Source organism: Tachyglossus aculeatus, chromosome 19 (assembly GCF_015852505.1).
Source record: "Tachyglossus aculeatus isolate mTacAcu1 chromosome 19, mTacAcu1.pri, whole genome shotgun sequence".
Taxonomy (NCBI): Eukaryota; Metazoa; Chordata; class Mammalia; order Monotremata; family Tachyglossidae; genus Tachyglossus; species Tachyglossus aculeatus.
Window position 1 is genome coordinate 5,467,190 of NC_052084.1, and position 25,011 is coordinate 5,492,200.

A 25,011-nucleotide genomic window follows, 5' to 3' on the forward strand; every position below is an offset into this window, starting at 1 on the left:
CCTGCAGAAGGAGACGGGCCGCACGGAGGGCCACACCGGCGGGGACCTATGGCTGCCGGCATGATGGCCTTGATGCTGACACCGTGGAGAGGCGTGCAGCACATCATTGTCTTCACGGCCACCCGGGTGAGGCCCCGCCCGCCTTACCGCCTGCCACCGTGGGCCTCCTGAGGCCCCGGGGCTTCAGAGACCGGGGGCCGGTGGTTCCCGTCTTCAGGGGTCCAGGCACCTCCGGGGTTCTCCGGTGCCCCAGCCCCCCGGGATCCAGAACCTGCTGAAGCCCCCCTGGGGATCCAGAGGGCTGTTTTGCAGGCTTCCCAGATTTGGGGGACTTCTCGCGCCAGGACTAAATTCTGCGTGGGCGAGGTTTGTGGAGCCGATGCCGCGAGGAAGCACCGTGGCTCAGTGGAAAGAGCGCGGGCTTTGGAGCCGGAGGTCAGGGGTTCAAATCCCGGCTCCGCCAACTGTCAGCTGTGTGACTTGGGGCAAGTCGCTTCGCTTCTCTGGGCGTCAGTTACTTCATCTGTAAAATGGGGATTAAGACAGTGAGCCGCTCCCCGTGGGACGACCTGATCACCTTGTAACCTCGCCAGCGCTTAGAACAGTGCTTTGCACGTAGTAAGCAGCCCACCTCCTCCCCCTGGCCTGGAATGCCCTCCCTCCGCACATCCGCCAAGCTAGCTCTCTTCCTCCCTTCAAAGCTCACCTCCTCCAGGAGGCCTTCCCAGACTGAGCCCCCTCCTTCCTCTCCACCTTCTCCCCCTCCTCACCCCCCCGCCTTACCTCTTTCCCCTCCCATCACCTGTATATATGTTTGTACATATTTATTACTCTATTTTACTAGCACATATTTATTCTATTTCTTTTATTTTGTTAATACATTTTGTTTTGTTGTCCGTCTCCTCCTTCTAGACTGTGAGCCCGCCGTTGGGTAGGAACCGTCTCTATATGTTGCCGACTGTCTTTCCCAAGCGCTTAGTACAGTGCTTTGCACACAGTAAGTGCTCAAGAAATACGATTGAATGAATTAATAAATGCCATGATGATGATGATGGTTATTATTGTTATTATCCTGGACAAGCACCTTATTTTGTTTTTACTAGATTTCCCATCCATAAAAATCACCATAACTGCTACCTTTAAGCATTTTTTTTCAGAAGCCTAGAACTCTTAGATCAAACTTGGGATTTATGATCTGAGCTATTGCTGGAATAAGTGCCTATCTTGGAGACAGTTTGACTGGGTTTCTTCTTATCAGTATTTATTTGAAATTAGGAAGATTTACGTTGTTTGCTTGGCTAAGCAGTTGGTATCTCTCTCGCCCATCTTCCATTGTCTTTGGAAATCCCTCCCTTTCCTGATTGGGCTAAAGCCTTTCCTTTCTAAATAAATGGCTGGGTTGGAATGCTCAAAGTATCTGCTGCTTTTAGACAGGGTTGCTGGTACTGTTCCCTCTCAAGGTGCCAAAGACAGGGCTCTATAAATACTGAGAAGTAGTGTGGCTTAGTGGAGAGAGCCCAGACTTGGGAGTCAGAAGATGTGGTTCTAATCAGCATGGCTCAAGAGAAGCAGCGTGGCTCAGTGGAAAGAGCACGGGCTTCGGAGTCCGAGGTCATGGGTTCAAATCCTGGCTTCGCCAACTGTCAGCTCTGTGACTTTGGGCAAGTCATTTAACTTCTCTGTGCCTTAGTTCCCTCATCTGGAAAATTTGGATGAAGACTGTGAGCCCCCCGTGGGACAACCTGATCACCTTGTAACCTCCTCACCACTTAGAACACTGCTTTGCACAAAGTAAGCGCTTAACAAATGCCATCATTATAATAATTATCATCCCAGCTCCACCATTTGTCTGCTGTGTAACCCTCGGCAAGCAACTTAACTTCTCTGTGCCTCAGTTACCTCATCTGTAAAATGAGGATTAAGACCGTGAGCCCCACGTGGGACAACCTGATTACCTCGTTTCTTCCCTAGTGCTTAGTACAGTGCTTGGGACATAGTAAGCACTTAAATACCATTCTTATTATTATCATTATTGATGATATATATTGTGGTATTTGTTAAGAGTTTACCATGTGCCAGGCTCTGTATTAAGTGGATAAAGATTGGATAAAGTCCCTCTCTCACATACGGCTCACACTTTTAATCCCCATTTTACAGATGAGATCACTGAGGCACAGAAGTGAAGTGACTTGCCCAAGGTCACACAGCCAGCAAGCATGGGTCTGGATGCAGGATGATCCAGGTGCTGTCTGATTTTGTAAAGAGTGGGAGAATACAACAATCAGCTCTACCCTCTGGTAATAGAAAGGACTGGTACTTCCTTCTAAACACAGGGCTTTGGCTAGGCTTCTGGCAGAACTACAACCCCAAAAGGGCAGTTTTAGGGGAAATGGGGCCCTTCTGATATATCTTTTTTATTTTTTCCTACATAAGGACATGATTTTTTTATCTCTTTAATGAATTTTCCTCTCCCTCATCTTTTCCTTTCTGCTCAGCTTGTTTATATTACTATACCACTGAGAAGCAGCACGGCCTAGCGCGTAGAGCCCGGGCCTGGAAGTCAGGAAGACCTGGGTTCTGATCCTGACTCTACCACTTGTCTGCTACATGACCTTGGACAAGTTACTTAACTTCTCTGGGCCTCAGCTGCCTCATCTGTATAATGGGGCTTAACACTGTGACGGACTGTCCTATCTGATTATCTTGTATCTACCTAGCACTTAATAAAGTCCCTGGCATATAGTATGCACTTAAATCCCATTAAAGAACAGCTATTTTTCTTAGAGTACATTTTACAATGGCATAATTTCTTTGAGCACTTGGGAAAAAATATGGAGGAGTAGCTCTACCCTATAGACCTTATATATATGTGTATATATATTAGATATACAAGAAAGAGCAGGTATCTTACCTGCATTGTAAGCACTCAATAAATACGATTGAATGAAAAAATTGTACAGATAAGGAAACCGAGGCCCAGGGAGATTGAGTGGCTTGTCCTAGGTTGTGCAGCTAGCCAGCGGCAGAGCTGGAACTAGAATGTACTGGTGGAGCTAATATATGCTTTTGTGATACCACAGTGCTATTTGTAAGTGTGCTAGCTTCTGAAAAGTAGGCACAGTCTTGGGGAGAAAACACAATTGTATTCACTGTAGAGCAAGTGGTTTCTGACACTGCCTCTCTTGGTTTCCCTAGATGATTGAGGCAGCCTCAGAAACAGCCATTTCTCTGTTGCAGCTGAAGTCCATAATAACCAGGGACATAACATCGTGATTCTTTTTACATTCTTTTGGGTTTTTTGTTTTTTTCTAGAATTGATCACGTGTGAATCTTCAGCATTTGTGGATTATCGGCATTGAAGTAGATCACTCAGATGTGAAACCGACTATAAAAATGCCAGTTTTGCTAAGAACAACTTGACTTTAAGATCGAGATGGTTTAATAATTTCCTTTTACAGTAGTTGGTGATTTTTCCGTAGAATCTAGGGCCTGTAAATGAAGAAATTGTTTAGTTTTTTTCCAAATAACTCAGACTGTTACCCACAACTGGAATATTGTTTTTATTAATAATAATAATAATAATAATAATGGAATTTGTTAAGCGCTATGTGCAAAGCACTTGTTCTTCTAGCCTTGACTTAACTGTGACTCTACGGATGGAAAGCTATCGTAATACTTCAAGGTACTAATGCTCAAGTTTCTTATGGCATGTCATCTATTAGAACAACGGTAGTAAATATGGGAAAAGGTAGGGGCTACTAAGTAAGCAAAAACTCTGTAAACTTGACTATGCTATGGTACCTTGGCATCAGTTCTCTTGAGCGTGCAGGTACATGCTTATTTAAATAACTGTGTTAGAGAGAAACTATATTTTTGAGGGCAGTAAAAATTGCCTTGAGTCTGTTACAACTCAGGTCCAGTGGAAATCACAGGCAGGATGCTCCTGAAACCTAGGGTTTCACTGAGTATTTTTCTGCATTTCTTTCTGCTCTGTAATTTACTAATTCTTATGTTTTCCAGGGGTGGTGTTTTTACTCCAGGAGCTGCTTTTTCCAAAAACAAACTGCTGGACAGACTCAACAAACATAGCATTGAATTTAGTGTCAGATGTAAACATTTAAATTTATTCCAGGGGTGTTAAAAAAAATTGCATGAATTAGCCCTGCATTTGATTTTGAATTGCCGGAAGAAGGGAGAGTATGAAAAGTCTAAAATGTTTACATTAAATCTGAGATTCAATGGTAAATACACTGGCTAGTTTGCACTAACAAATTTCAAATCTTGATTGTGGAAAGGATTACACTTACTGAGATTTTTTTTCCCCAAACCATGATAATTTGCTCTAAATAAGTGGTAGTGAGATGGCAAGACAAAGTGAGGGGTATATATCAGCGATTGCACAACTGAAACAGTCTACTTGTAGAGGGAGAAGTGGGTTAATTTACCTTGCCCTAAGAACCACCTCCTCACCAATACTTTGCTCTGCCTCTTGACTGTGCCTTAGCTTTGTAACACTGCACTTGTGGATAGTTATTATTACATGCTGCCTTGTTCCTCGGATAGTTCTCTCAAGAGCTGGATTAATGGGACTTGGGGGTTTTGGAGTCATTGCTTGAGAATTCAATAAAGAGTTGCCGATCAGATGTCTTAGTTCATTTACTGAATATATGAATATTCTGTGTGGTTAAGGCCTGCCTGGTTGGTGAGTGACATTTACTCATTCATCATCACCTTGGCAATGCACCAGGGACTCAAACTGCTTTTTCACTGCTGTCACTCTTTAACCCCAAGCCCCTCTACATTGTCTCGGAATACCGGGGTCGGCAGGGAAGCATGCTGACCCCCAGCACCCTTCACCTCGTCTTCCCTTGTAGTACCCTTAGGTTTTTCCCTTTTTGAATCAAAACCAAATTCCTGGCAGTTCCACCCAGCTCCCTACTATGAGAGTTTGAATCCTTCCTCCTAGGAAGGCATTTTGCTTTTAAGAATCAACAGGCATTGGTAGGAGTTGATGAAACTGAAATACCTTCAGAACTCAAGATCCAGAAATTGATCAGGTTAGTTAGTTCTCAAAGCCACTGACTAGAGCACATTTTGCCCCCTTCGCAGGGAAAGCAGTTCCAAGCCTCAGTTTACTTGTAGTCCTAAACTTCCACATCACACAGGGACACCGAGCTCAAATAAACCCAGGCCCCTTTCATTTGTGTTACACAGTTAACAAGGATGAATTTACAGCGTAAGTCTTGAAATACATTATCTTTACAGAACTTTGAAGTTCCCAATTCAGTGTGACAGGTATACAAAGAGAAAGTAAGGGGGCTTGAAAATGTTTTTGAACTATACAAAATAATTTGCTTAATAACCTTCAGTGATGTTCCAGGAAAGTAGAGCCTGAACATTTTCCAGGCACTGAATTTTCTCTCTTCTTTTGAATTATAAGAGCAACATCATTTTGCAGCTTCCAGGGACTGGAATCTAGTAGTTGCTCAAAGTCCTTGAGCATTTGTGCCTGTCTTTCATTAAAAGATGCAACTGGTTGTCATCCTCCTGAAAAACAATACACACAGGTAATAATTGACAGCAGTAGATTATATTAAATATGTTCTTTTTCATGAGTCACAATGGGAAGCGATCTGAGGCATTACATAACAATCAATAGCATACACTTAGGAATGTCTTGCTTTGATTGCACTACGTCAAGCAACTACTAAGAGGGTAGCATCATAATTTTGTGTTATGATTCTGGACAAGTACCGTACTGTGTTTTTGCTAGTGTTCCCATCTCTAAAAATCATCAGAATTGACACCCTTCAGCATTTCTTTTCAGCAGCCTAGTGCTCTTAAATCGAACTCGGAATTTATGGTCTGAAATACTGCTGGAATAAGACTGTATTACCATCTTTACCTTGGAAACAGTTTAACTGACTGGGTTTTCTCTTATTACCACTTATTTGAAATGACTTCAACTTGTCTTGCTTGCCTGAATAAGCAGGTAGTGCCTCTCTTGTCCATCTTCCACTGTCTTTGGAGATCCCTCCCTTCCTTAATTTGGCTGAAGCCCAAGTCTTTCTAAAGAAATTGCTGCCTGGGGGTGCTCACAGTACCTGTTCCTCGTAGGCAGGATTACGTGCACTGTTCTCTCTCCAAAGTCCCTAAAATAGGGCTCTATACATATTGATGTTATATATTGTGGTATCTGTACAGTGCATACCATGTGCCAGGACTGTACTGAGTGCATGGGTAGATACAAGATAACTGGGTTGGATACAGTCCCTGTCCCACATAGCGCTCACAGTCTTAATCCCCATTTTATGAGGTAACTGAGGCACAGAAAAGTGAAGTGACTTGACAAAGGTTACACAGCAGGCAAGTATGGGTCTTGGAAGGTGCCAGGAACTTTAGAAAACTCGCTGCAGAATGACCCAGGGGTTATCTGATATTGTAAATAGTCGGGGAGCACAACAGCCAGTGCTGCCCAAAGGTAACAGAAAGGACTGGCACTTCCTGTATATTAGAGTTCCTAAGCACTGGCCTTTGGCTAGGCTTCTGGTAGAACTCCAACTCACAAAGGGCATTTTTGGGGGAAATCAGTCCCTCCTGATCTATCTTGTTGATTTCTTCCTACCTTAATTAAGGACACGATTTTCATCCTTTTAATGCATTTTCCTCTCCTTCATCTTATCCTTTCTATTCCATTTATTAATATGCCTGAAACACTGAGAAGCAGCATGGCCTAGTAGATAGTAGATGTGCTCGGCCCATAGTAAGAGCTTAACAAATGCCGTTATAATTATTATTACTATTATTATGATTCTTATATAAAAGCAAGGTCAATTATAGTTAATCCATTTCAGAACCCTGACTTAGTCAAGAAATACAAAAATATCAAGGACTAAGATGCTGCCTAGATACCATTTGGAATTCCATGCTACATACAGGTGCGTGTGTCTCATCTTCAGGCACTGCCCCTTCACTTTGTTCATGCTCTGGTAGAAGATTTTCAAAGCCTTGGCAAATTTCAGCATCATAGCTGGCCCGGAGAGTACACAGCTTTAATTTATCCAGTGCCTTTGCTAGCGTGTTATCTGAAGTTGAAGGAAAAGAGAGATTACTAAAGGGTTCTTGAATTGCTGAGACTCAAAAAAACCCAGCACACAACTGGCAATCAGCTCACTCAATTTTTTGTTGTCTTATGCCAGACGTCTTCAGCCGATCCTTGAGAAGCATATTTTCTTCCCTGAGAGCTCCGTCAGTATTCCTCAGCCGTTCACTCTCCTGTTCCAACTTCAACAGTTTCAGGTGAAGTTCTGGTAGTTCATGTGCGGGAGTCTGCAAAATATTCCCAGCATGAAAAAGGTCCTTAGCTGTCAAATTTTTCTTCCAACTGTGTTAATCTAGATGCCTTTACTGGGAGACGTCCGTGGGGAGTAGGATATATTAAATAGGAAGGATTGAATCTCTTGGACACTGAAGGAGTACGCAAAGCATGCGAAGGACACAGAGGAGTTGAAATCAATAGTCTAGCACTCTGCACTCAGTAGGCATTTGATATTAAACACTTGAGAGATAAGGTGATTCCTAGAGGATGCAGAAGAACAGAGAGGAAGACTCAGCAATGAAGTGACAGCCAGTGTTTTAGGAAGGCAAAAGGGAATAGGGTTAGGGCACAAGTAAAGACTGTGAAAGCAGACAGGAGATAAAACACTTAGAAACAGACAAACCCCAGAGGAAAAACTAAAAACTAATAACTGGTATTTCTCAAAAGCAAATAGGACCCTTTAAAAAACAAGTTACACAGGGAATTATCAAGTTCATCATTTCAGTGCACTAACCTGATGATCATCACTTGCACTTGTTTTCCGGTTGTCTACTGAGTTGTGGCCTTCGGGTGTGACTGAAAGGTCAGGCTGAACACAGTTTAGTTCAGGGCAGCCCTCCGGAGCATGAAAGAGATACAGTCCCATTAAGGCTTCTTGCACATCTGCAGGAGTAGCACCTTAAACTAAAACACTTAAACGCTTCAGACGGACCCAGTCTTTTCAACTTACCCACAGTGCTCTCAAAGACCCCATCCACAAACAAGGGAAGGTCCACGGGCTAGAGACGGAAGTTAATACATTGTTATTAATTCCCTGGGAATGTGTGTGTGTGCGCTGGGTGGTGGGGGGGGGGGCGGGGGTAGAGAGGGCTGGAGAAGGTTAAGGACAGCTGGAGGCCTCAGGGGCCTCCTGGGGGAGGGGCTGGAGTGGTCTTGGCTGAGGGGCAGAAGAATGATAAATCAGGCGTGTCCTGGGATGGCTGTCCATAGGCAGGCGATGAATTCCAGAGCAGGCCGTTTGGGGGGCTGTGGTCTAGGATGCAAATACAGAGGAGGCAAAGAGAGGAAGGGAAAATAGCCAGGAAGGGAGACCCGGGAGGAAGCCAGTAATACCCCTTTTCCTCCCTCCCTGCACAGCCACTGTCCCCCCTGCAAGGGTGATCCCATTGAGAATCAGAGGGCACATAGTGGCCGTGCTGCTTAGGTGTTCAGACCTCCAGCCCCACCTCTTCGCACCCAGTTTCCCTGCTCCCCCTCACCAGGCTGTCCCGCTTCCCCCCCTGCAATACGGGGCTGCAGGGACAGCTGCCAGGTCAGCAACGCAGACACAATCACATGCCTCGTCCTTCGCTAGCCACGGACGCTCTCTTCTTCCGCCTGTCACTTCATCTCACTCTTCCTGGACACAGGAAGGCCGACAATAGTCTCCTGCCGGAGGGAACAAATGTCCTCCCCACAGATGCTGAAGTGGAAAAGCCTCAGCAGGTGTGACCGTGCATGGCTGACTCTCCTGTCCCCAAGACCATCCCAATGATATCACAAGAGCACGGCCTTTGGGACCATCTTCTCTCCCACTCCCACATACCTCTGTTCAGCAGTCCCTGGCTTACCGCTTCTCCGCGTCGGGGCCTGGTGTTAGCTGCACCGGGTGGAAGGTGAAGGGGATGGATAAAAACAGAGGAAGAGTTAAAGAGGTGAGGCAATAAAACTAGGGTGGACAGAAAGGGATAAAGAGGGGGGAACAGAAGCCCCCCCCAAAATCCCCTCCTCCCTTTCTTCCCACCCTCCACTGCCACCGTCCCCCCTGCAGTGATGCTCTCACTGGGGGGCACCGACTGGCAGTGCTACTAGGGGTAAAAACCTAAATTCCTCCCTCTTAGCCCCCAGCTTCCCCGGCTCCCTCTCACCAATCTGTCCCTGCTTCCCCCACTGCAATATGGGGCCGCAGGGACAGCGGCCAGACCAGCAATGCAGAAACCATCACAGAAATCCTTCAGTACCGGAGATGCTCTCCTGCACCACCTGTAACTTCAACTCAGTTCTCCAACAATTAATTGTTTTTAAAACCTACCCAGGAAATTGGTGCAAAAATAAAGTTATATGACCGCAAATTTAATCCCCCTCCTTTTCACAAGCATAGTATTTATAACGTAAACTCACCCTCCATCCTTTTCTCAACAGCGTGTATCTTCCCTCCCCCATGCAGTCCTTACCTCTTACATGAAAATCTTCCTAGAAAGAAGGTTTCGCTTACCATTTTGTCCAATGGCTTGGGATTGTCTCTGTTGGGGTGCAAAGGAATTGGGAACCTTAAACTACAGTACAGTAAGCAATGGTTTTCCACAAACCCCAACAGAAAAGTCCCAGATTCATTCCTCTCCCTCGATTCCTTCTTCTAGCCATTTCAGACCGACCCAGGCTTCTCAACTTACCCACAGTGCTCTCAGAGACCCCATCCACAAGCAGGGGAAGGTCCATAGGCTGGAGACTGAAATTAACACATTTTTATTATTCCTGGGGGAGGAGTGGAGAAGAAGAAGAGACAGAGAGAGAGAGAGAGAGAGAGAGAGAGACGGCATGCAGAAGTGTGTGTGTGTGTGTGTGTGTGTGTGTGTCTGTGCATGTGTGCTGTGTGGGCAGTGGGTCAGAGGTGCTGGCAACGGTTAGAGACAGCTGGAGGCCCCAGAGAACATCCTGGGGAAGGGGCTGCAGTGGTCCTTGGTTGGGGTGCTGAAGAATGATGATTCAGGTGAGTTCTGGGATGGCTGCCGGCAGGCTGGCGATGAATTCCAGAGCAGGTCGGTAGGAGGGCTGTGGTCTAGGACGGCAAAAAAAAAAAAAACGGGAGGCAAAGAGGGAAGGGAAAATAGCCAGGAAGGGAGACCCAGAAGGAAACCAATAATAGCCCTTTTTCCTCCCTCCCTGCACTGCCACTGTCCCCCCTGCATGGGTGCTCCCACTGTGCTCCCATTGACAATCAGGGGGCACCTAGTGGCAGTGCGGCTTAAGGTGTTCAGTCCTTCAGCCCCACCTCCTCGCATTCGGTTGCCCTGCTCCCCCCTCACCGGGCTGCCCCCGCTTCCCCCCTGCAAAATGGGGCTGCAGGGACAGCTGCCAGGCCAGCAACAGAGACAAAACCACCTCGTCCTTCACTAGCCAGGGACGCTCTATTCTTCCACCGGTAACTTCATCTCATTCTTCCCGGACACAGGAAGGCCTAAGATATTCTCCTGCCGGAGGCAACAAATGTCTTTTCCCCAAATGCTGAACTGGAAAAGCCGCAGTAAGGGACAATACCTGGCTGACTCTTCCCATCCCAAGGATAACACGATAGCGCGGACCTCGGGACCATCTTCTCTCCCATTCCCTCGTACCTCTGTTCAGCCGCCGCCAGCGGCCCACTCTGCAGTCCCTGGGGCAGACCGCTTACCGCTTCTCTGCATCGTGGCCTGGTGCTCGCTGCCCCGGGTGGGCAAGACTGAGCTCAGGGTGACAAACTCCTCCTGTTCCATGGACTAAACCTCTAGACATTCAGGGCTGTTAAGACAGTATACTACATGTGCAATGTTAAAGAAAGAGAGGTCAAAGTTTTCTCAACAAAGAACAAGTGTTGTCAGATAAAGTCAATGCAGAGCGCTGATTGCGATGACATTAGTATGCTGACTTTTCCAGTGGAATAAATAGGACTGTTGGGATACATTCTTCTTGCTCACTCTAACCAATTAAGCTAATAATGGCCAAACCAGTGGAGATAAAGTTTCCCTTCTTTTTTTTTCCAAATGCAAAATCTAGAGAGAACTATTTCTCCCAAAAAAATTTCCACGTATCTATATTCAATGGAAAAGTGGATTATATGTGATGATTATATGTCAATGATGGCAATCTTTATATGTGTTAAAAGGTCAACAATGCCTTTCTTTATATGTCAACTTTTAACCATTTATTTTAAATTTAAACTATTTTATTGTGTTTTGGGTTACCTAGGATTTTTGACATTTATTTATTTATTTTAACTATTTTATTGGTTTTTGAAGGAATATGGATTTAATGAATGCAGGTGTTGAGTTTGATTGGAACTGAATCAGATGAAAGGATTCTTCCATTGAACATTGATTGGAGAAAGAAAAATTCTTTTTGTTCTGGTTAAACACAATTAGGAAAGAAGGAAAAACATTTACCTCTGGGCTGTGCATGAGCCATTAAAATAGTGAGCTGACTGCCATGTTGCTTACAGAATTTTGCAGTCCTGTAAATCTCTACACAATTTTTCTTCTCTCTCCCTCACAGCCATGAAGATAGGTTGTGACCCTGCTTTCTCCATCCAGCCTGGAATACCCAGGGTGGAGATCATCCTGGGAAGCTGCAGGACATTACGCTAGGCTTTTAAATGAAGCAAAGCCCACTTTTCCCTCTCCCACAGTTTGGGCCATAAAGACCAAAGGTAGTGACTGGGACTGTCGTCACCAATCATTCCAGAGGGCTTTCTACATCAAAGCTGGCACTGCAGAGGGTTAGGGCAGATTGTCAAATTCTCTACCATATGTATACACGAGCAGCTAGTTTTAACGATCATGAGTTACAATCTGAACACATTTTTTCTAACTTTCTGTCCAGCACAAAGACTTACTTAACATTTATTGCTCTGACGAGAGTAGCTACATCCGGGTCATGGCCCAGGCCTTCCCGGCAAGATATTAAAATGCCAAACATTCTCCGCAACCTGACCTCTGAGGGTGAGGGTGCCTCCTCTCATACCTGTTTTGCTGTCCCAGAGGCCCAGGGACGACATTTGTCCCCAGCAGGTAGTGTGAGAGGATAAAAGGGGAAAACTCTTTCAGAGGTATTTTAGGCCAACTAGCATGGAGACTTTTGTGTGTTTCAAATTGGCTCATGCAGCCAAGCCTTGAAGACCCAGCAGAAAATTACAAAGGAAATATAGGGCATGAAGCAAATTTCTCCTTTTCCCCACGAAGTAGTCTCTTTCCTCTCCCAAGGAAATTAGGCCTTAAAGACCCAGGAGACAGTAAGGAAGTGCATATTGCTTGAAGCAAAAGTCTCCTTTTCCCTCTCAAATATTCTCTCTGATCACTCACGGAGTTAGGCCTTGTAGACCCAGAGGAGAATCAGTACAGAATGAGTGCTCAATAAATGCCATTGAATGAATGAATTGCATGAAGCAAATCTTTCTTTTTCCATCTCAAAAATCCTTCATCTTCTCTCAACGTATTAGGCCTTAAAGACCCAGGAGACAATTATAAAGCAAATTTCTCCTTTACCTCTTCAATCCTTTGCTCTCTCTTGGAGTTTGGCTCTAAAGACCCAGGAGACCATTACAAAGGAGAGATATTGCATGAAGCAAATCTTTCCTTCTTCACCTAAAACATTCGCTCTGTTCCCTCAAGGAGTTAGGACTGAAAGACCTAAGAGAGAATTAAGGAGGAGAAATTGCATGAAGCATGTTTCTCCTTTTCATTTTCAAACATTCATTTTGTTCACAGGGAATTTGGCCTTAAAGCAACAGGAGATAATTCCAGAAAGAGATACTGCATGAAGCAAATCTCTCTTTTTTCACCTCAAAACATTCTCCTGGCTCTCAAAGAATTAGGCCGTTGGGAAGACCTAAGAGAGAAATGAGAAGATGATATTGCATAAAGCAAATATCTGCATTGCATCCTCAAATATGTGCTCTGCGCCCTCAAGGAGTTAGGCCTTAAAGACCCAAGAGAGAATTAAGGAGGAGATTTTGCATGAGGCAGGTTTCTTCTTTTCAATTTCAAACATTCACTCTGCTCTCTCAGGGAGTTTGGCCTTTGAGACCCAGGAGAGAGTTATGATGGAGACCTATTGCATGAAGCAAATCTCTCCTTTTTCACCTTGTTCTCTCTGCTCTCTCAAGGAGTTTGGCCATAAAGGCCCAAGAGAGAATTATGAAGGAGATACTGCATGAAGCAAATCTCTCCTTTTCATATTCAAAAGTACTCCCTGCTCATTTAAAGAGTTAGGCCTTAAAGACCCAAGAGAGAATTAATGGGGAGATATTGCATAAGGCAGGTTTCGCCTTTTCATTCTCTAGCATTCACTCTATTCTCCCAGGGGGTTTGGCCTTAAAGGCCCAGGAGAGAATTACGAAGGAGAGATACCGCATGAAGCAAATCTTTCCTTCTTCACCCTGTCCTCTCTGCTCTCTCAAGGAGTTGGGCCTTAAAGGCCCAGGAAAGAATTAAGGAGGAGATATTGCATGAAGCAAATCTCTCCTTTTATATTCAAACGTACTCCCTGCTCATTCAAAGAGTTAGGCCTTAAAGACCCAAGAGAGAATAAGGAGGAGATATTGCATGAAGCAGTTTTCTCCTTTTCACTATCGAACATTCACTCTGCTCTCTCAGGGAGTTTGGCCTCAGAGATGCAGGAGAGAATTATGATGGAGAGCTACTGCATGAGGCAAATCTCTCCTTTTTCACCTCGTTCTCTCTGCTCTCTCAAGGAGTTGGGCCTTAAAGGCCCAAGAGAGAACTACGAAGAAGATATTGCATGAAGCAGATCTCTCCTTTTCATTTCAAACATACTCCCTGCTCAAAGAGTTAGGCCTTAAGGACCCAAGAGAGTATTACGGGTGCAGATATTGCATGAAGCAGTTTTCTGCTTTTCACTTTCAAACATTCACTCTGCTCTCTCAGGGAGTTTGGCCTTAAAGACCCAGGAGAGAATTACGAAGGAGAGATACCGCATGAAGCAAATCTTTCCTTCTTCACCTTGTCCTCTCTGCTCTCTCAAGGAGTAGCGCCTTAAAGGCCCAAGAGAGAACTAAGATGAGATTGCATGTAGCAAATCTCTCCTTTTTATGTTCAAACATACTCCCTGCTCAGTCAAAGAGTTAGGCCTTAAAGACCCAAGAGAGGATTATGAAGGAGAGATACCGCATGAAGCAAATCTTTCCTTCTTTACCTCGTTCTCTCTTCTATGACTTAGGCCTTATAGACTCGAGAGAATTAAGGCGATAATGCATGAAGCAGATCTCTCCTTTTCATTTCAAACATACTCCCTGCTCAAAGAGTTAGGCCTTAAAGACCCAAGGGAGTATTAAGGGGGAGATATTGCATAAAGCAGGTTTCTCCTTTTCATTTCCAAACATTCTCTGTGCTCTCTCTGGGAGTTTGGCCTTAAAGACTCAAGAGAGAATTAAGGAGATATTGCATGAAGCTAATCTCCACTTTTCATCCTCAGATATTCTCTCCACTTGTTCAAGGAGTTAGGCCTTAAAGACCGTGAAGACAATTAATGAAGCGCATACTGCACGAAGCAAACTTCTCATCTTCCCTCTCAGATCTTACCTCTGATGGCTCCCGGAGTCCGATCTTGAAGACCAGGAAGAAAATTAAGAAGTAGAGATATTGCATAAAGCACATCTCTCCCTTTTCAACTCTAACATTCTCCCTGTTCTCTACAGGAGTTTGGTGTTAAACCCACGGGAGACTTCGCATGAAGCAAGGGTCTCGTATTACCCTCAAACATTCTCTGAGCTCTGTTTAGGAGTTTGGCTGACAAGACCCAGCAGAGAATGAAGAAGGCAATGCTGAAAGAAGCAAATTATTTCCTTTTTTTACACTTCAAACATTCTTGCAGGAAAATGGAGGTTAGTTTCAATGAAATTTGAAGGTAAGCTTCTTCACTCCTGCCCCAAGTCTTAAAGGCTTGTGAAGCGTTTTGCAATTGGCTATCTTGGAAATTTTAGGAAATGCCTCCTTTTTAGCCTCAGATATTACTGTTTTGTGTTTCCTTGTTGCCGGTCATAAAGATCAAGGGTGTAACTCTTACGAACTCCTGGGAAATTGAGTCGACGCTAAAAGAGTTTCTCTTTATCCATCTCTTGCAGTTTTCCTCAACTTGATCCTCATTTTCCTCGTCTTCATTACTTCATTTTTCCAATGAAGAGCTGAGCCAGTTGAATTCTTTTCATTTTGGTTCCAGTCTTTTCCTGGGTAAATTAAAAACCCTTCATCATTATCTCCACACCATGGTGATCCAGATTTAGCAGGGCAATTTTTCTCCATTTTACCCCATTACTGTTCAGGTAGTGGAACACAATCCTGAATTGGTGTGGGTGGCCTATTTCATTTTGACACTTCATGATTACTGACCATCATCTAGAGAAAGGGAAAGGAACTAGGAGAGAAAATATAACTATGTTGGGCTAATCCCCTCAAGTAGTGTATTACAGTGAAGTTCCAGGTATAAATAGCCCAGTTTGTCCTGAACCAAGACTTCTATTATAGAATGCCATTTTGTAAAAAGCCTCCAAAACAGTGATTTGACTAAATGTAACTTCTATTGGCCTTAGTTACGTCCTAGGTATTTCTGAATCGAAAGAAAATAGAAAAAATTTCTCATTCCATGCCCTTAAGGTGCTTTTCAGAATTTTGCACAGAGCCATAATTTTAATTGTTACCAGCTCTTCCAGGCCAGTAAACATGTCTTTAACTTCCATTGTGCTCTTCCTACCACTCAGAAGAGCACGCTACATAACATGGGTGCATAATAAATACTACTGAATTGAAGAGATTATAAAACCAGACCATTCTCCCAATTTTCCCTCCTCTTAAAGGAAGTGAATCCAGCGATCCCTCATGTGAAATTCTCTCCTCCTCTCTCCTCCTCTCTTACCTTGGGTGCAGGCTGGCTTCTCTCTACCTGGCCCTCCTCGCCCACCCTAGGCTGACATCTCCATTTTCCTTGAAGCACGCAGGTGAGGTGTGCAGTTCCAGTTTCTAAAGAAAACCAAACTGGGTTGGAGACCAAAGCCACACCTTCGCTTTCCTAGGCAAGAGCAGGTGGGGAGCCTTCTCCAAATCCAGTCCAGATTAGCGTTATTACAGGATTGCCTCAGAGAGAATTTTCATTTATTAATTTCTCTTATATTTATCAAAATCCTCACAACTGTTACCCAAACCAATGGTCAAGGGAAATAACTCTCCAATCTCACAGCGGTTTAGACTATGAAAATCCTATTTGATGTTTATGGTGATTAAAAAGTAAATTTCCTGTGGAAATTTACACTAAAGTTCCTTTTGACCTAATTTACATTTCCTATTTATTTATTTTTTAGGAAACTTCATTCTCCCTGCACTCTGTTCTATTACTGGCTATTATATTTAGGCTGCTTACATCTCCTTTCTTTCCCTGACTTCAATTTTAAGGTATAGAAGCAATACTAACTGAAGTTTTTTCCTCTGAAAATGGATTGGGCAAATCATCTGTGAGGAAAGCGTTATTTCACTTATTTCTCCAAAGTCCTGGATTAATAAATTAGCGAGAAGGATACTGGAGGTAAAATCTGCTAATTACAACAAAAGAGCCTTTTTTAAGGTTCTTGGGGCAGAACAATATTAGAATTTCCTCCCACACCAGAAAAATTTGAGATACTTATCTTTTTTTTTTTATAAGGCAGTCAGCTTCTCGTCTCCTCTCTGCATGTCTTGCTGTCCACAGGTCTACAGGATTTCCCCTCAGCTCTCCTTCCCACCTCGATTCCCCTCAGGGTATTTCCTTGGTCACCTCAGTGATAGACCTGGGTGAAACAAACTCCTAGAAATTTCCCTCCTTTAGTTTAGCCCTGAAAAGAATTTGAACTCATTTACCATGGTTTCCACACAACATCCAAGAACCTGGGGCAAAAATAAACCAAATCTGGACTCCCTCATTTGTCAATAAGTTTTATTTTATAAACTCTCTCTCCTACCTTCAAGAGTACGTGTTCTCCCTCTTCCCGATTTCTTTCTCTTACATCCACTGTTTCCTTGAAACAGCGTTTCTCTTACCATATTCTCCACTGGCCTGGAGAGATCACATATGTGGTGACATGGAATGCGTCGTAAATGTCTGTCATGGCTGTCAGCAGGCTGGTGAATTCCAGAGGAACCTGGGCCATATGGTTAGGTCTGGGGATCATGGCCTAGAACTTGGAAGTGCTGTATGACTAAGAGAATTGTTGCGAAGCTAGTGGGGAGGGAGAAGGAAGGTGATGGATAAAAACAGAGGAAGAGTTAGAGAGGTGAAGCAATAAAACTAGGGTGAACACAAAGACAATAATGGGAAACAGAAGCCCCTTTCCAATAATCCCCTCCTCCCTTTCTTCCCACCCTCCACTGCCACTGTCCCCCCTGCAGTGATGCTCTCACTAGGGGGCACCTAGTGGCAGTGCTACTAGGAGTCAAAATCTAGATTCCTCCCTCCTAGACCCCCGTTTCCCCAGCTCCCTCTCACCAAGCTGTCCCTGCTTCCCCCCACTGCAATATGAGGCTGCAGGGACAGCTGCCAGGTCAGCAATGCAGAAACCATCACAGAAATCCTTCAGTAGCCGGAGATGCTCTCCTGCACCACCTGTAACTTCAACTCAGTTCTCCAACAATTAATTGTTTCTAACCTACCCTGGAAATTGGTGCAAAAATAAAGTTATATGACCCCAAATTTAATCCCCCTCCTTTTCACAAGCATAGTATTTATAACGTAAACTCGCCCTCCATCCTTTTCTCAACAGTGTGTATCTTCCGTCCCCCATGGAGTCCTTACCTCTTATATGAAAATCTTCCTAGAAAGAGGCTTTCACTTACCATTTTGTCCAACAGCTTGGGATTGTCTCTGTTGGGGTGCAAAGGAATTGGGAACCTTAAACTACAGTACAGTGAGAAAAGGTTTTCCACAAACCCCAACAGAAAAGTCCCACATTCATTCCTCTCCCTCGATTCCTTCTTGTAGCCATTTCAGACTGACCCAGGCTTCTCAACCTACCCACAATGCTCTCAGAGACCCCATCCACAAGCAGGGGAAGGTTCATAGGCTGGAGACTGAAATTAACACATTTTTATTATTCCTGGGGGAGGAGTGGAGAAGAAGAAGAAGAGAGAGAGAGAGAGAGAGAGAGGGAGACACGGCATGCAGAGGTGTCTGTGTGTGTGTGTGTGTGGGGGGGGGCAGTGGGTCAGAGGTGCTGGCAAAGGTTAGAGACAGCTGGAGGCCCCAGAGAACATCCTGGGGAAGGGGCTGCAGTGGTCCTTGGTTGGGGTGCTGAAGAATGATGATTCAGGTGAGTTCTGGGATGGCTGCCGGCAGGCTGGCGATGAATTCCAGAGCAGGTCGGTAGGAGGGCTGTGGTCTAGGACGGCAAAAAAAAAAAAAAACGGGAGGCAAAGAGGGAAGGGAAAATAGCCAGGAAGGGAGACCCAGAAGGAAACCAAAAATAGCCCTTTTTCCTTCCTCCCTGCACTGCCACTGTCCCCCCTGCATGGGTGCTCCCATTGACAATCAGGGGGCACCTAGTGGCACTGCTGCTTAAGAGGTTCAGTCCTTCAGCCCCACCTCCCCGCACTCGGTTGCCCTGCTCCCCCCTCACCGGGCTACCCCCGCTTCCCCCCTGCAAAATGGGGCTGCAGGGACAGCTTCCAGGCCAGCAACAGAGACAAAACCACCTCGTCCTTCACTAGCCAGGGACGCTCTCTTCTTCCACAGGTAACTTCATCTCATTCTTCCTGGACACAGGAAGGCCTAAGATATTCTCCTGCCGGAGGCAACAAATGTCTTTTCCCCAAATGCTGAACTGGAAAAGCCGCAGTAAGTGTGACCATACCTGGCTGACTCTTCCCATCCCAAGGATATCACGATAGCGCGGACCTCGGGACCATCTTCTCTCCCATTCCCTCGTACCTCTGTTCTGCCGCCGCCAGCGGCAAGCTCTGCAGTCCCTGGGGCAGATCGCTTACCGCTTCTCTGCGTCGGGGCTTGGTGCTCGCTGCCCCGGGTGGGGAGGACAGAGCTCAGGGTGACAAGCTCCTCCTGTTCCATGGACTAAATCTCTAGACATTCAGGGCTGTTAAGACAATATACTACATGTGCAATGTTAAAGAAACAGAGGTCAAAGTTTTCTCAACAAAGAACAAGTGTTGTCAGATAAAGTCAATGCAGAGCGCTGATTGCGATGACATTAGTACGCTGACTTTTCCAGTGGAATAAATAGGACTGTTGGGATACATTCATCTTGCTCACTCTAACCGATTAAGCTAATAATGGCCAAACCAGCAGAGATAAAGTTTCCCTTCTTTGTTTTTTTCCAAATGCAGAATCTAGAGAGAGCCATTTCTCCCAAAAAAATTTCCACGTATCTACATTCAATGGAAAGGTGGATTATATGTGATGATTATATGTCAATGATGGCATTCTTTATATGTGATAAAAGGTCAACAATGCCTTTCTTTATATGTCAACTTTTAACCATTTATTTTAATTTAAACTATTTTATTGTGTTTTGGGTTACCTAGGATTTTTGACATTTATTTATTTATTTTAACTATTTTATTGGCTTTTGAAAGAATATGGATTTAATGAATGCAGGTGTTGAGTTTGACTGGAACTGAATCAGATGAAAGGATTCTTCCATTGAACATTGATTGGAGAAAGAAAAATTATTTTTGTTCTGGTTAAACACAATTAGGAAAGAAGGAAAAAGATTTACCTCTGGGCTGTGCATGAGCCATTAAAATAGTGAGCTGACAGTGCCACGTTGCTACAGAATTTTGCAGTCCTGTAAATCTCTACACAATTTTCCGTCTATCTCCCTCACATCCATGAAGATAGGTTGTGACTCTGCTTTCTCCATCCAACCTGGAATACCCAGGGTGGAGATCATCCTGGGAAGCTGCAGGACATGACGCTAGGCTTTTACATGAAGCAAAGCCCACTTTTCCCTCTCCCACAGTTTGGGCCATAAAGACCAAAGGTAGTGACTGGAACCGTTGTCTTCTGCAGTTGATGAACAATCATTCCAGACAGCCTTTCTACATCAAAGCTGGCACTGCAGAGGGTTAGGGCAGATTGTCAAATTCTCTACCATGTGTATACACAAGCAGCTAGTTTTAACGATCATGAGTTACAATCTGAACACATTTTTCTAACTTTCTGTCCAGCACAAAGACTTAGTTAACATTTATTGCTCTGACGAGAGTAGCTACATCCGGGTCATGGCCCAGGCCTTCCCTGCAAGATATTAAAATGCCAAACATTCTCCACAACCTGACCTCTGAGGGTGAGGGTGCCTCCTCTCATACCTGTTTTGCTGTCCCAGAGGCCCAGGGATGACATTTGTCCCCAGCAGGTAGTGTGAGAGGATAAAGGTGAAAACTCTTTCAGAGGTACTTTAGGCCAATTAGCATGGAGACTTTTGTGTGTTGTACCTCAAATTGGCTCAAGCAGCCAAGCCTTGAAGACCCAGCAGAAAAGTACGAAGGAAATATAGGGCATGAAGCAAATTTCTCCTTTTCCCCCCAAAGTATTCTCTTTCCTCTCCCAAGGAAATTAGGCCTTAAAGACCCAGGAGACAGTAAGAAAGTGCATATTGCTTGAAGCAAAAGTCTCCTTTTCCCTCTCAAATATTCTCTCTGATCACTCATGGAGTTAGGCCTTGTAGGCCCAGAGGAGAATCAGTACAGAATGAGTGCTCAATAAATGCCATTGAATGAATGAATTGCATGAAGCAAATCTTTCTTTTTCCGTCTCAAAAATCCTTTATCTTCTCTCAAGGTATTAGGCCTTAAAGACCCAGGAGACAATTATAAAGCAAATTTCTCCTTTACCTCTTCAATCATTTGCTCTCTCTTGGAGTTTGGCTCTAAAGACCCAGGAGAGAATTACGAAGGAGAGATATTGCATGAAGCAAATCTTTCCTTCTTCACCTAAAACATTCGCTCTGTTCCCTCAAGGAGTTAGGACTGAAAGACCTAAGAGAGAATTAAGGAGGAGGAATTGCATGAAGCATGTTTCTCCTTTTCATTTTCAAACATTCATTTTGTTCACAGGGAAAATGGCCTTAAAGCAACAGGAGATAATTCCAGAAAGAGATACTGCATGAAGCAAATCTCTCCTTCTTCACCTCAAAACATTCTCCTGGCTCTCAAAGAATTAGGCCTTTAGTAAGACCTAAGAGAGAAATGAGAAGAAGATATTGCATAAAGCAAATCTCTGCATTGCATCCTCAAATATGTGCTCTGCGCCCTCAAGGAGTTGGGCCTTAAAGACCCAAGAGAGAATTAAGGAGGAGATATTGCATGAGGCAGGTTTCTTCTTTTCAATTTCGAACATTCACTCTGCTCTCTCAGGGAGTTGGGCCTTAGAGACCCAGGAGAGAGTTATGATGGAGACCTACTGCATGAAGCAAATCTCTCCTTTTTCACCTTGTTCTCTCTGCTCTCTCAAGGAGTTTGGCCATAAAGGCCCAAGAGAGAATTATGAAGGAGATACTGCATGTGGCAATTCTCTCCTTTTCATATTCAAAAGTACTCCCTGCTCATTCAAAGAGTTAGGCCTTAAAGACCCAAGAGAGAATTAAGGGGGAGATATTGCATAAGGCAGGTTTCGCCTTTTCATTCTCTAGCATTCACTCTGTTCTCCAAGGGGATTTGGCCTTAAAGGCCCAGGAGAGAATTACGAAGGAGAGATACCGCATGAAGCAAATCTTCCCTTCTTCACCCTGTCCTCTCTGCTCTCTCAAGGAGTTGGGCCTTAAAGGCCCAGGAAAGAATTAAGGAGGAGATATTGCATGAAGCAAATCTCTGCTTTTATATTCAAACGTACTCCCTGCTCATTCAAAGAGTTAGGCCTTAAAGACCCAAGAGAGAATAAGGAGGAGATATTGCATGAAGCAGTTTTCTCCTTTTCACTATCGAACATTCACTCTGCTCTCTCAGGGAGTTTGGCCTTAGAGATCCAGGAGAGAATTATGATGGAGAGCTACAGCATGAAGCAAATCTCTCCTTTTTCACCTCATTCTCTCTGCTCTCTCAAGGAGTTGGGCCTTAAAGGCCCAAGAGAAAACTACGAAGAAGATATTGCATGAAGATCTCTCCTCTTCATTTCAAACATGCTCCCTACTCATTCAAAGAGTTAGGCCTTAAAGACCCAAGAGAGAATAAGGAGGAGATATTGCATGAAGCAGTTTTCTCCTTTTCACTATCGAACATTCACTCTGCTCTCTCAGGGAGTTTGGCCTTAGAGACCCAGGAGAGAATTATGATGGAGAGCTATTGCATGAAGCAAATCTCTCCTTTTTCACCTCATTCTCTCTGCTCTCTCAAGGAGTTGGGCCTTAAAGGCCCAAGAGAGAACTACGAAGAAGATATTGCATGAAGCAGATCTCTCCTTTTCATTTCAAACATTCTCCCTGCTCAGTCAAAGAGTTAGGCCTTAACGACCCAAGAGAGAATTACAGGGGCAGATATTGCATGAAGCAGTTTTCTGCTTTTCACTTTCAAACATTCACTCTGCTCTCTCAGGGAGTTTGGCCTTAAAGACCCAGGAGAGAATTACGAAGGAGAGATACCGCATGAAGCAAATCTTTCTTTCTTCACCTTGTCCTCTCTGCTCTCTCAAGGAGTAGCGCCTTAAAGGCCCAAGAGAGAACTGAGAAGATGAGATTGCATGAAGCAAATCTCTCCTTTTTATGTTCAAACATACTCCCTGCTCAGTCAAAGTGTTAGGCCTTAAAGACCCAAGAGAGAATTATGAAGGAGAGATACCGCATGAAGCAAATCTTTCCTTCTTTACCTCATTCTCTCTTCTCTCTATGACTTAGGCCTTATAGGCTCGAGAGAATTAAGGAGGTAATGCATGAAGCAGATCTCTCCTTTTCATTTCAAACATACTCCCTGCTCAGTCAAAGAGTTAGGCCTTAAAGACCCAAGGGAGTATTAAGGGGGAGATATTGCATAAAGCAGGTTTCTCCTTTTCATTTCCAAGCATTCTCTGTGCTCTCTCTGGGAGTTTGGCCTTAAAGACTCAGGAGAGAATTAAGGAGATATTGCATGAAGCTAATCTCCACTTTTCAGCCTCAGATATTCTCTCCACTTGTTCAAGGAGTTAGGCCTTAAAGACCGTGAAGACCATTAACGAAGCGCATACTGCACGAAGCAAACTTCTCATCTTCCCTCTCAGATCTTACCTCTGATAGCTCCCGGAGTCCGATCTTGAAGACCAGGAAGAAAATTAAGAAGTAGAGATACTGCATAAAGCACATCTCTCCCTTTTCAACTTAAATATTTTCCCTGTTCTCTACAGGAGTTTGGTGTTAAACCCAAGGGAGACTTCGCATAAAGCAAGTATCTCGTATTCCCCTCAAACATTCTCTGAGCTCTATTTAGGAGTTTGGCTGACAGGACCCAGCAGAGAATGAAGGAAATGCTGAAAGAAGCAAATTATTTCCTTTCTTTACACTTCAAATATTTTTGCAGGAAAATGGAGGTTAAGCTTCTTCACTCCTGCCCCAAGTCTTAAAGGCTTGTGAAGCGTTTTGCAATTGGCTATCTTGGAAATTTTAGGAAATGCTCCTTTTTAACCTCAGATATTAATGTTTTGTGCTTCCTTGTTGCTGGTCATAAAAGATCAAGGGTGTAACTCTTACGAACTCCTGGGAAATTGAGGCGACGCTAAAAGAGTTTCTCTTTATCCATCTCTTGTAGTTTTCCTCAACTTGATCCTCATTTTCATCTTCTTCATTACTTCATTTTTCCAATGAAGAGCTGAGCCAGTTGAATTCTTTTCAATTTGGTTCCAGTCTTTTCCTGGGTAAAGAAAAAACCCTTCATCATTATCTCCACACCATGGTGATCCAGATTTAGCAGGGCAATCTTTGTCCATTTTACTCCATTACTCTTCAGGTGGTGGATCACAATCCTGAATTGGTGTGGGTGGCCTATTTCATTTTGACACTTCGTGATTACTGACAATTATCTACAGAAAGGGAAAGGAACTAGGAGAGAAAATATAACTATATTGGGCTAATCCCCTCAAGTAGTGTATTACAGTGAAGTTCCAGGTATAAATAGTCCAGTTTGTCTTGAACCAAGACTTCTATTATAGAATGTCATTTTGTAAAAAGCCTCCAAAACAGTGATTTGACTAAATGTAACTTCTAATGGCCTAAGTTATGTCCTAGGTATTTCTGAATCTAAGGAAAATAGAAAAAATTTCCCATTCAATGCCCTTAAGGTGCTTTTCAGAATTTTGCACAGAGCCATAATTTTAATTGTTACCAGCTCTTCCAGGCCAGTAAACATGTCTTTAACTTCCATTGTGCTCTTCCTATCACTCAGAAGAGCACGCTACATGACATGGGTGCGTAAAAAATACTACTGAATTGAAGAGATTATAAAACTAGACCATTTTCCCAATTTTCCCTCCTCTTAAAGCAAGTGAATCCAGCGATCCCTCATGTCAAATTCCCTCCTCCTCTCTCCTCCTCTGTTACCTTGGGTGCAGGCTGGCTTCTCTCTACCTGGCCCTCCTCGCCCACCCTAGGCTGACATCTCCATTTTCCTTGAAGCACGCAGGTGAGGTGTGCAGTTCCAGTTTCTAAAGAAAAACAAACTGGGTTGGAGACCAAAGCCACACCTTCGCTTTCCTAGGCAAGAGCAGGTGGGGAGCCTTCTCCAAATCCAGTCTAGATTAGCGTTATTACAGGATTGCCTCGGAGAGAATTTTCATTTATTAATTTCTCTTATGTTTATCAAAATCCTCACAACTGTTACCCAAACCAATGGTCAAGGGAAATAACTCTCCAATCTCACAGCGGTTTAGACTATGAAAATTCTATTTGATGTTTATGGTGATTAAAAAGTAAATTTCCTGTGGAAATTTACACTAAAGTTCCTTTTGAC

General features: G+C 44.1%; 1 protein-coding gene and 1 long non-coding RNA gene across 2 annotated transcripts; one reads left to right on the forward strand and one right to left on the reverse strand.

Annotated features, from left to right (window-relative positions):
* Positions 1-82: 82 nt before the first annotated feature.
* On the forward strand, positions 83-4,641 carry LOC119940844. The gene is made up of 2 exons (XR_005455054.1): positions 83-126; positions 4,021-4,641. It is a non-coding gene; the product is annotated as an uncharacterized LOC119940844 (long non-coding RNA).
* An 887-nt stretch (positions 4,642-5,528) lies between these two features.
* On the reverse strand, positions 5,529-7,964 carry LOC119940999 (kinesin-like protein KIF28P). Its single transcript, XM_038761424.1, has 4 exons — positions 7,833-7,964; positions 7,175-7,329; positions 6,937-7,085; positions 5,529-5,547 (listed from the first exon to the last, which is right to left on the reverse strand). Exons 1-3 carry the CDS (start codon positions 7,962-7,964, stop codon positions 7,082-7,084), a joined length of 291 nt encoding a protein of 96 aa, XP_038617352.1. The 3' UTR covers positions 5,529-5,547; positions 6,937-7,081.
* Between the last annotated feature and the right edge of the window lie 17,047 nt (positions 7,965-25,011).

Bases quoted from the DNA above. Each gene is read 5' to 3' on its own strand.
- LOC119940999 (XM_038761424.1), bottom strand. From the start codon at position 7,964: ATGGGACTGTATCTCTTTCATGCTCCGGAGGGCTGCCCTGAACTAAAC. The intron at 7,330-7,832 runs GTTAGTGCACTG...AATATTTTGCAG, and splicing joins GTGCAAGTGATGATCATCAG to ACTCCCGCACATGAACTACC.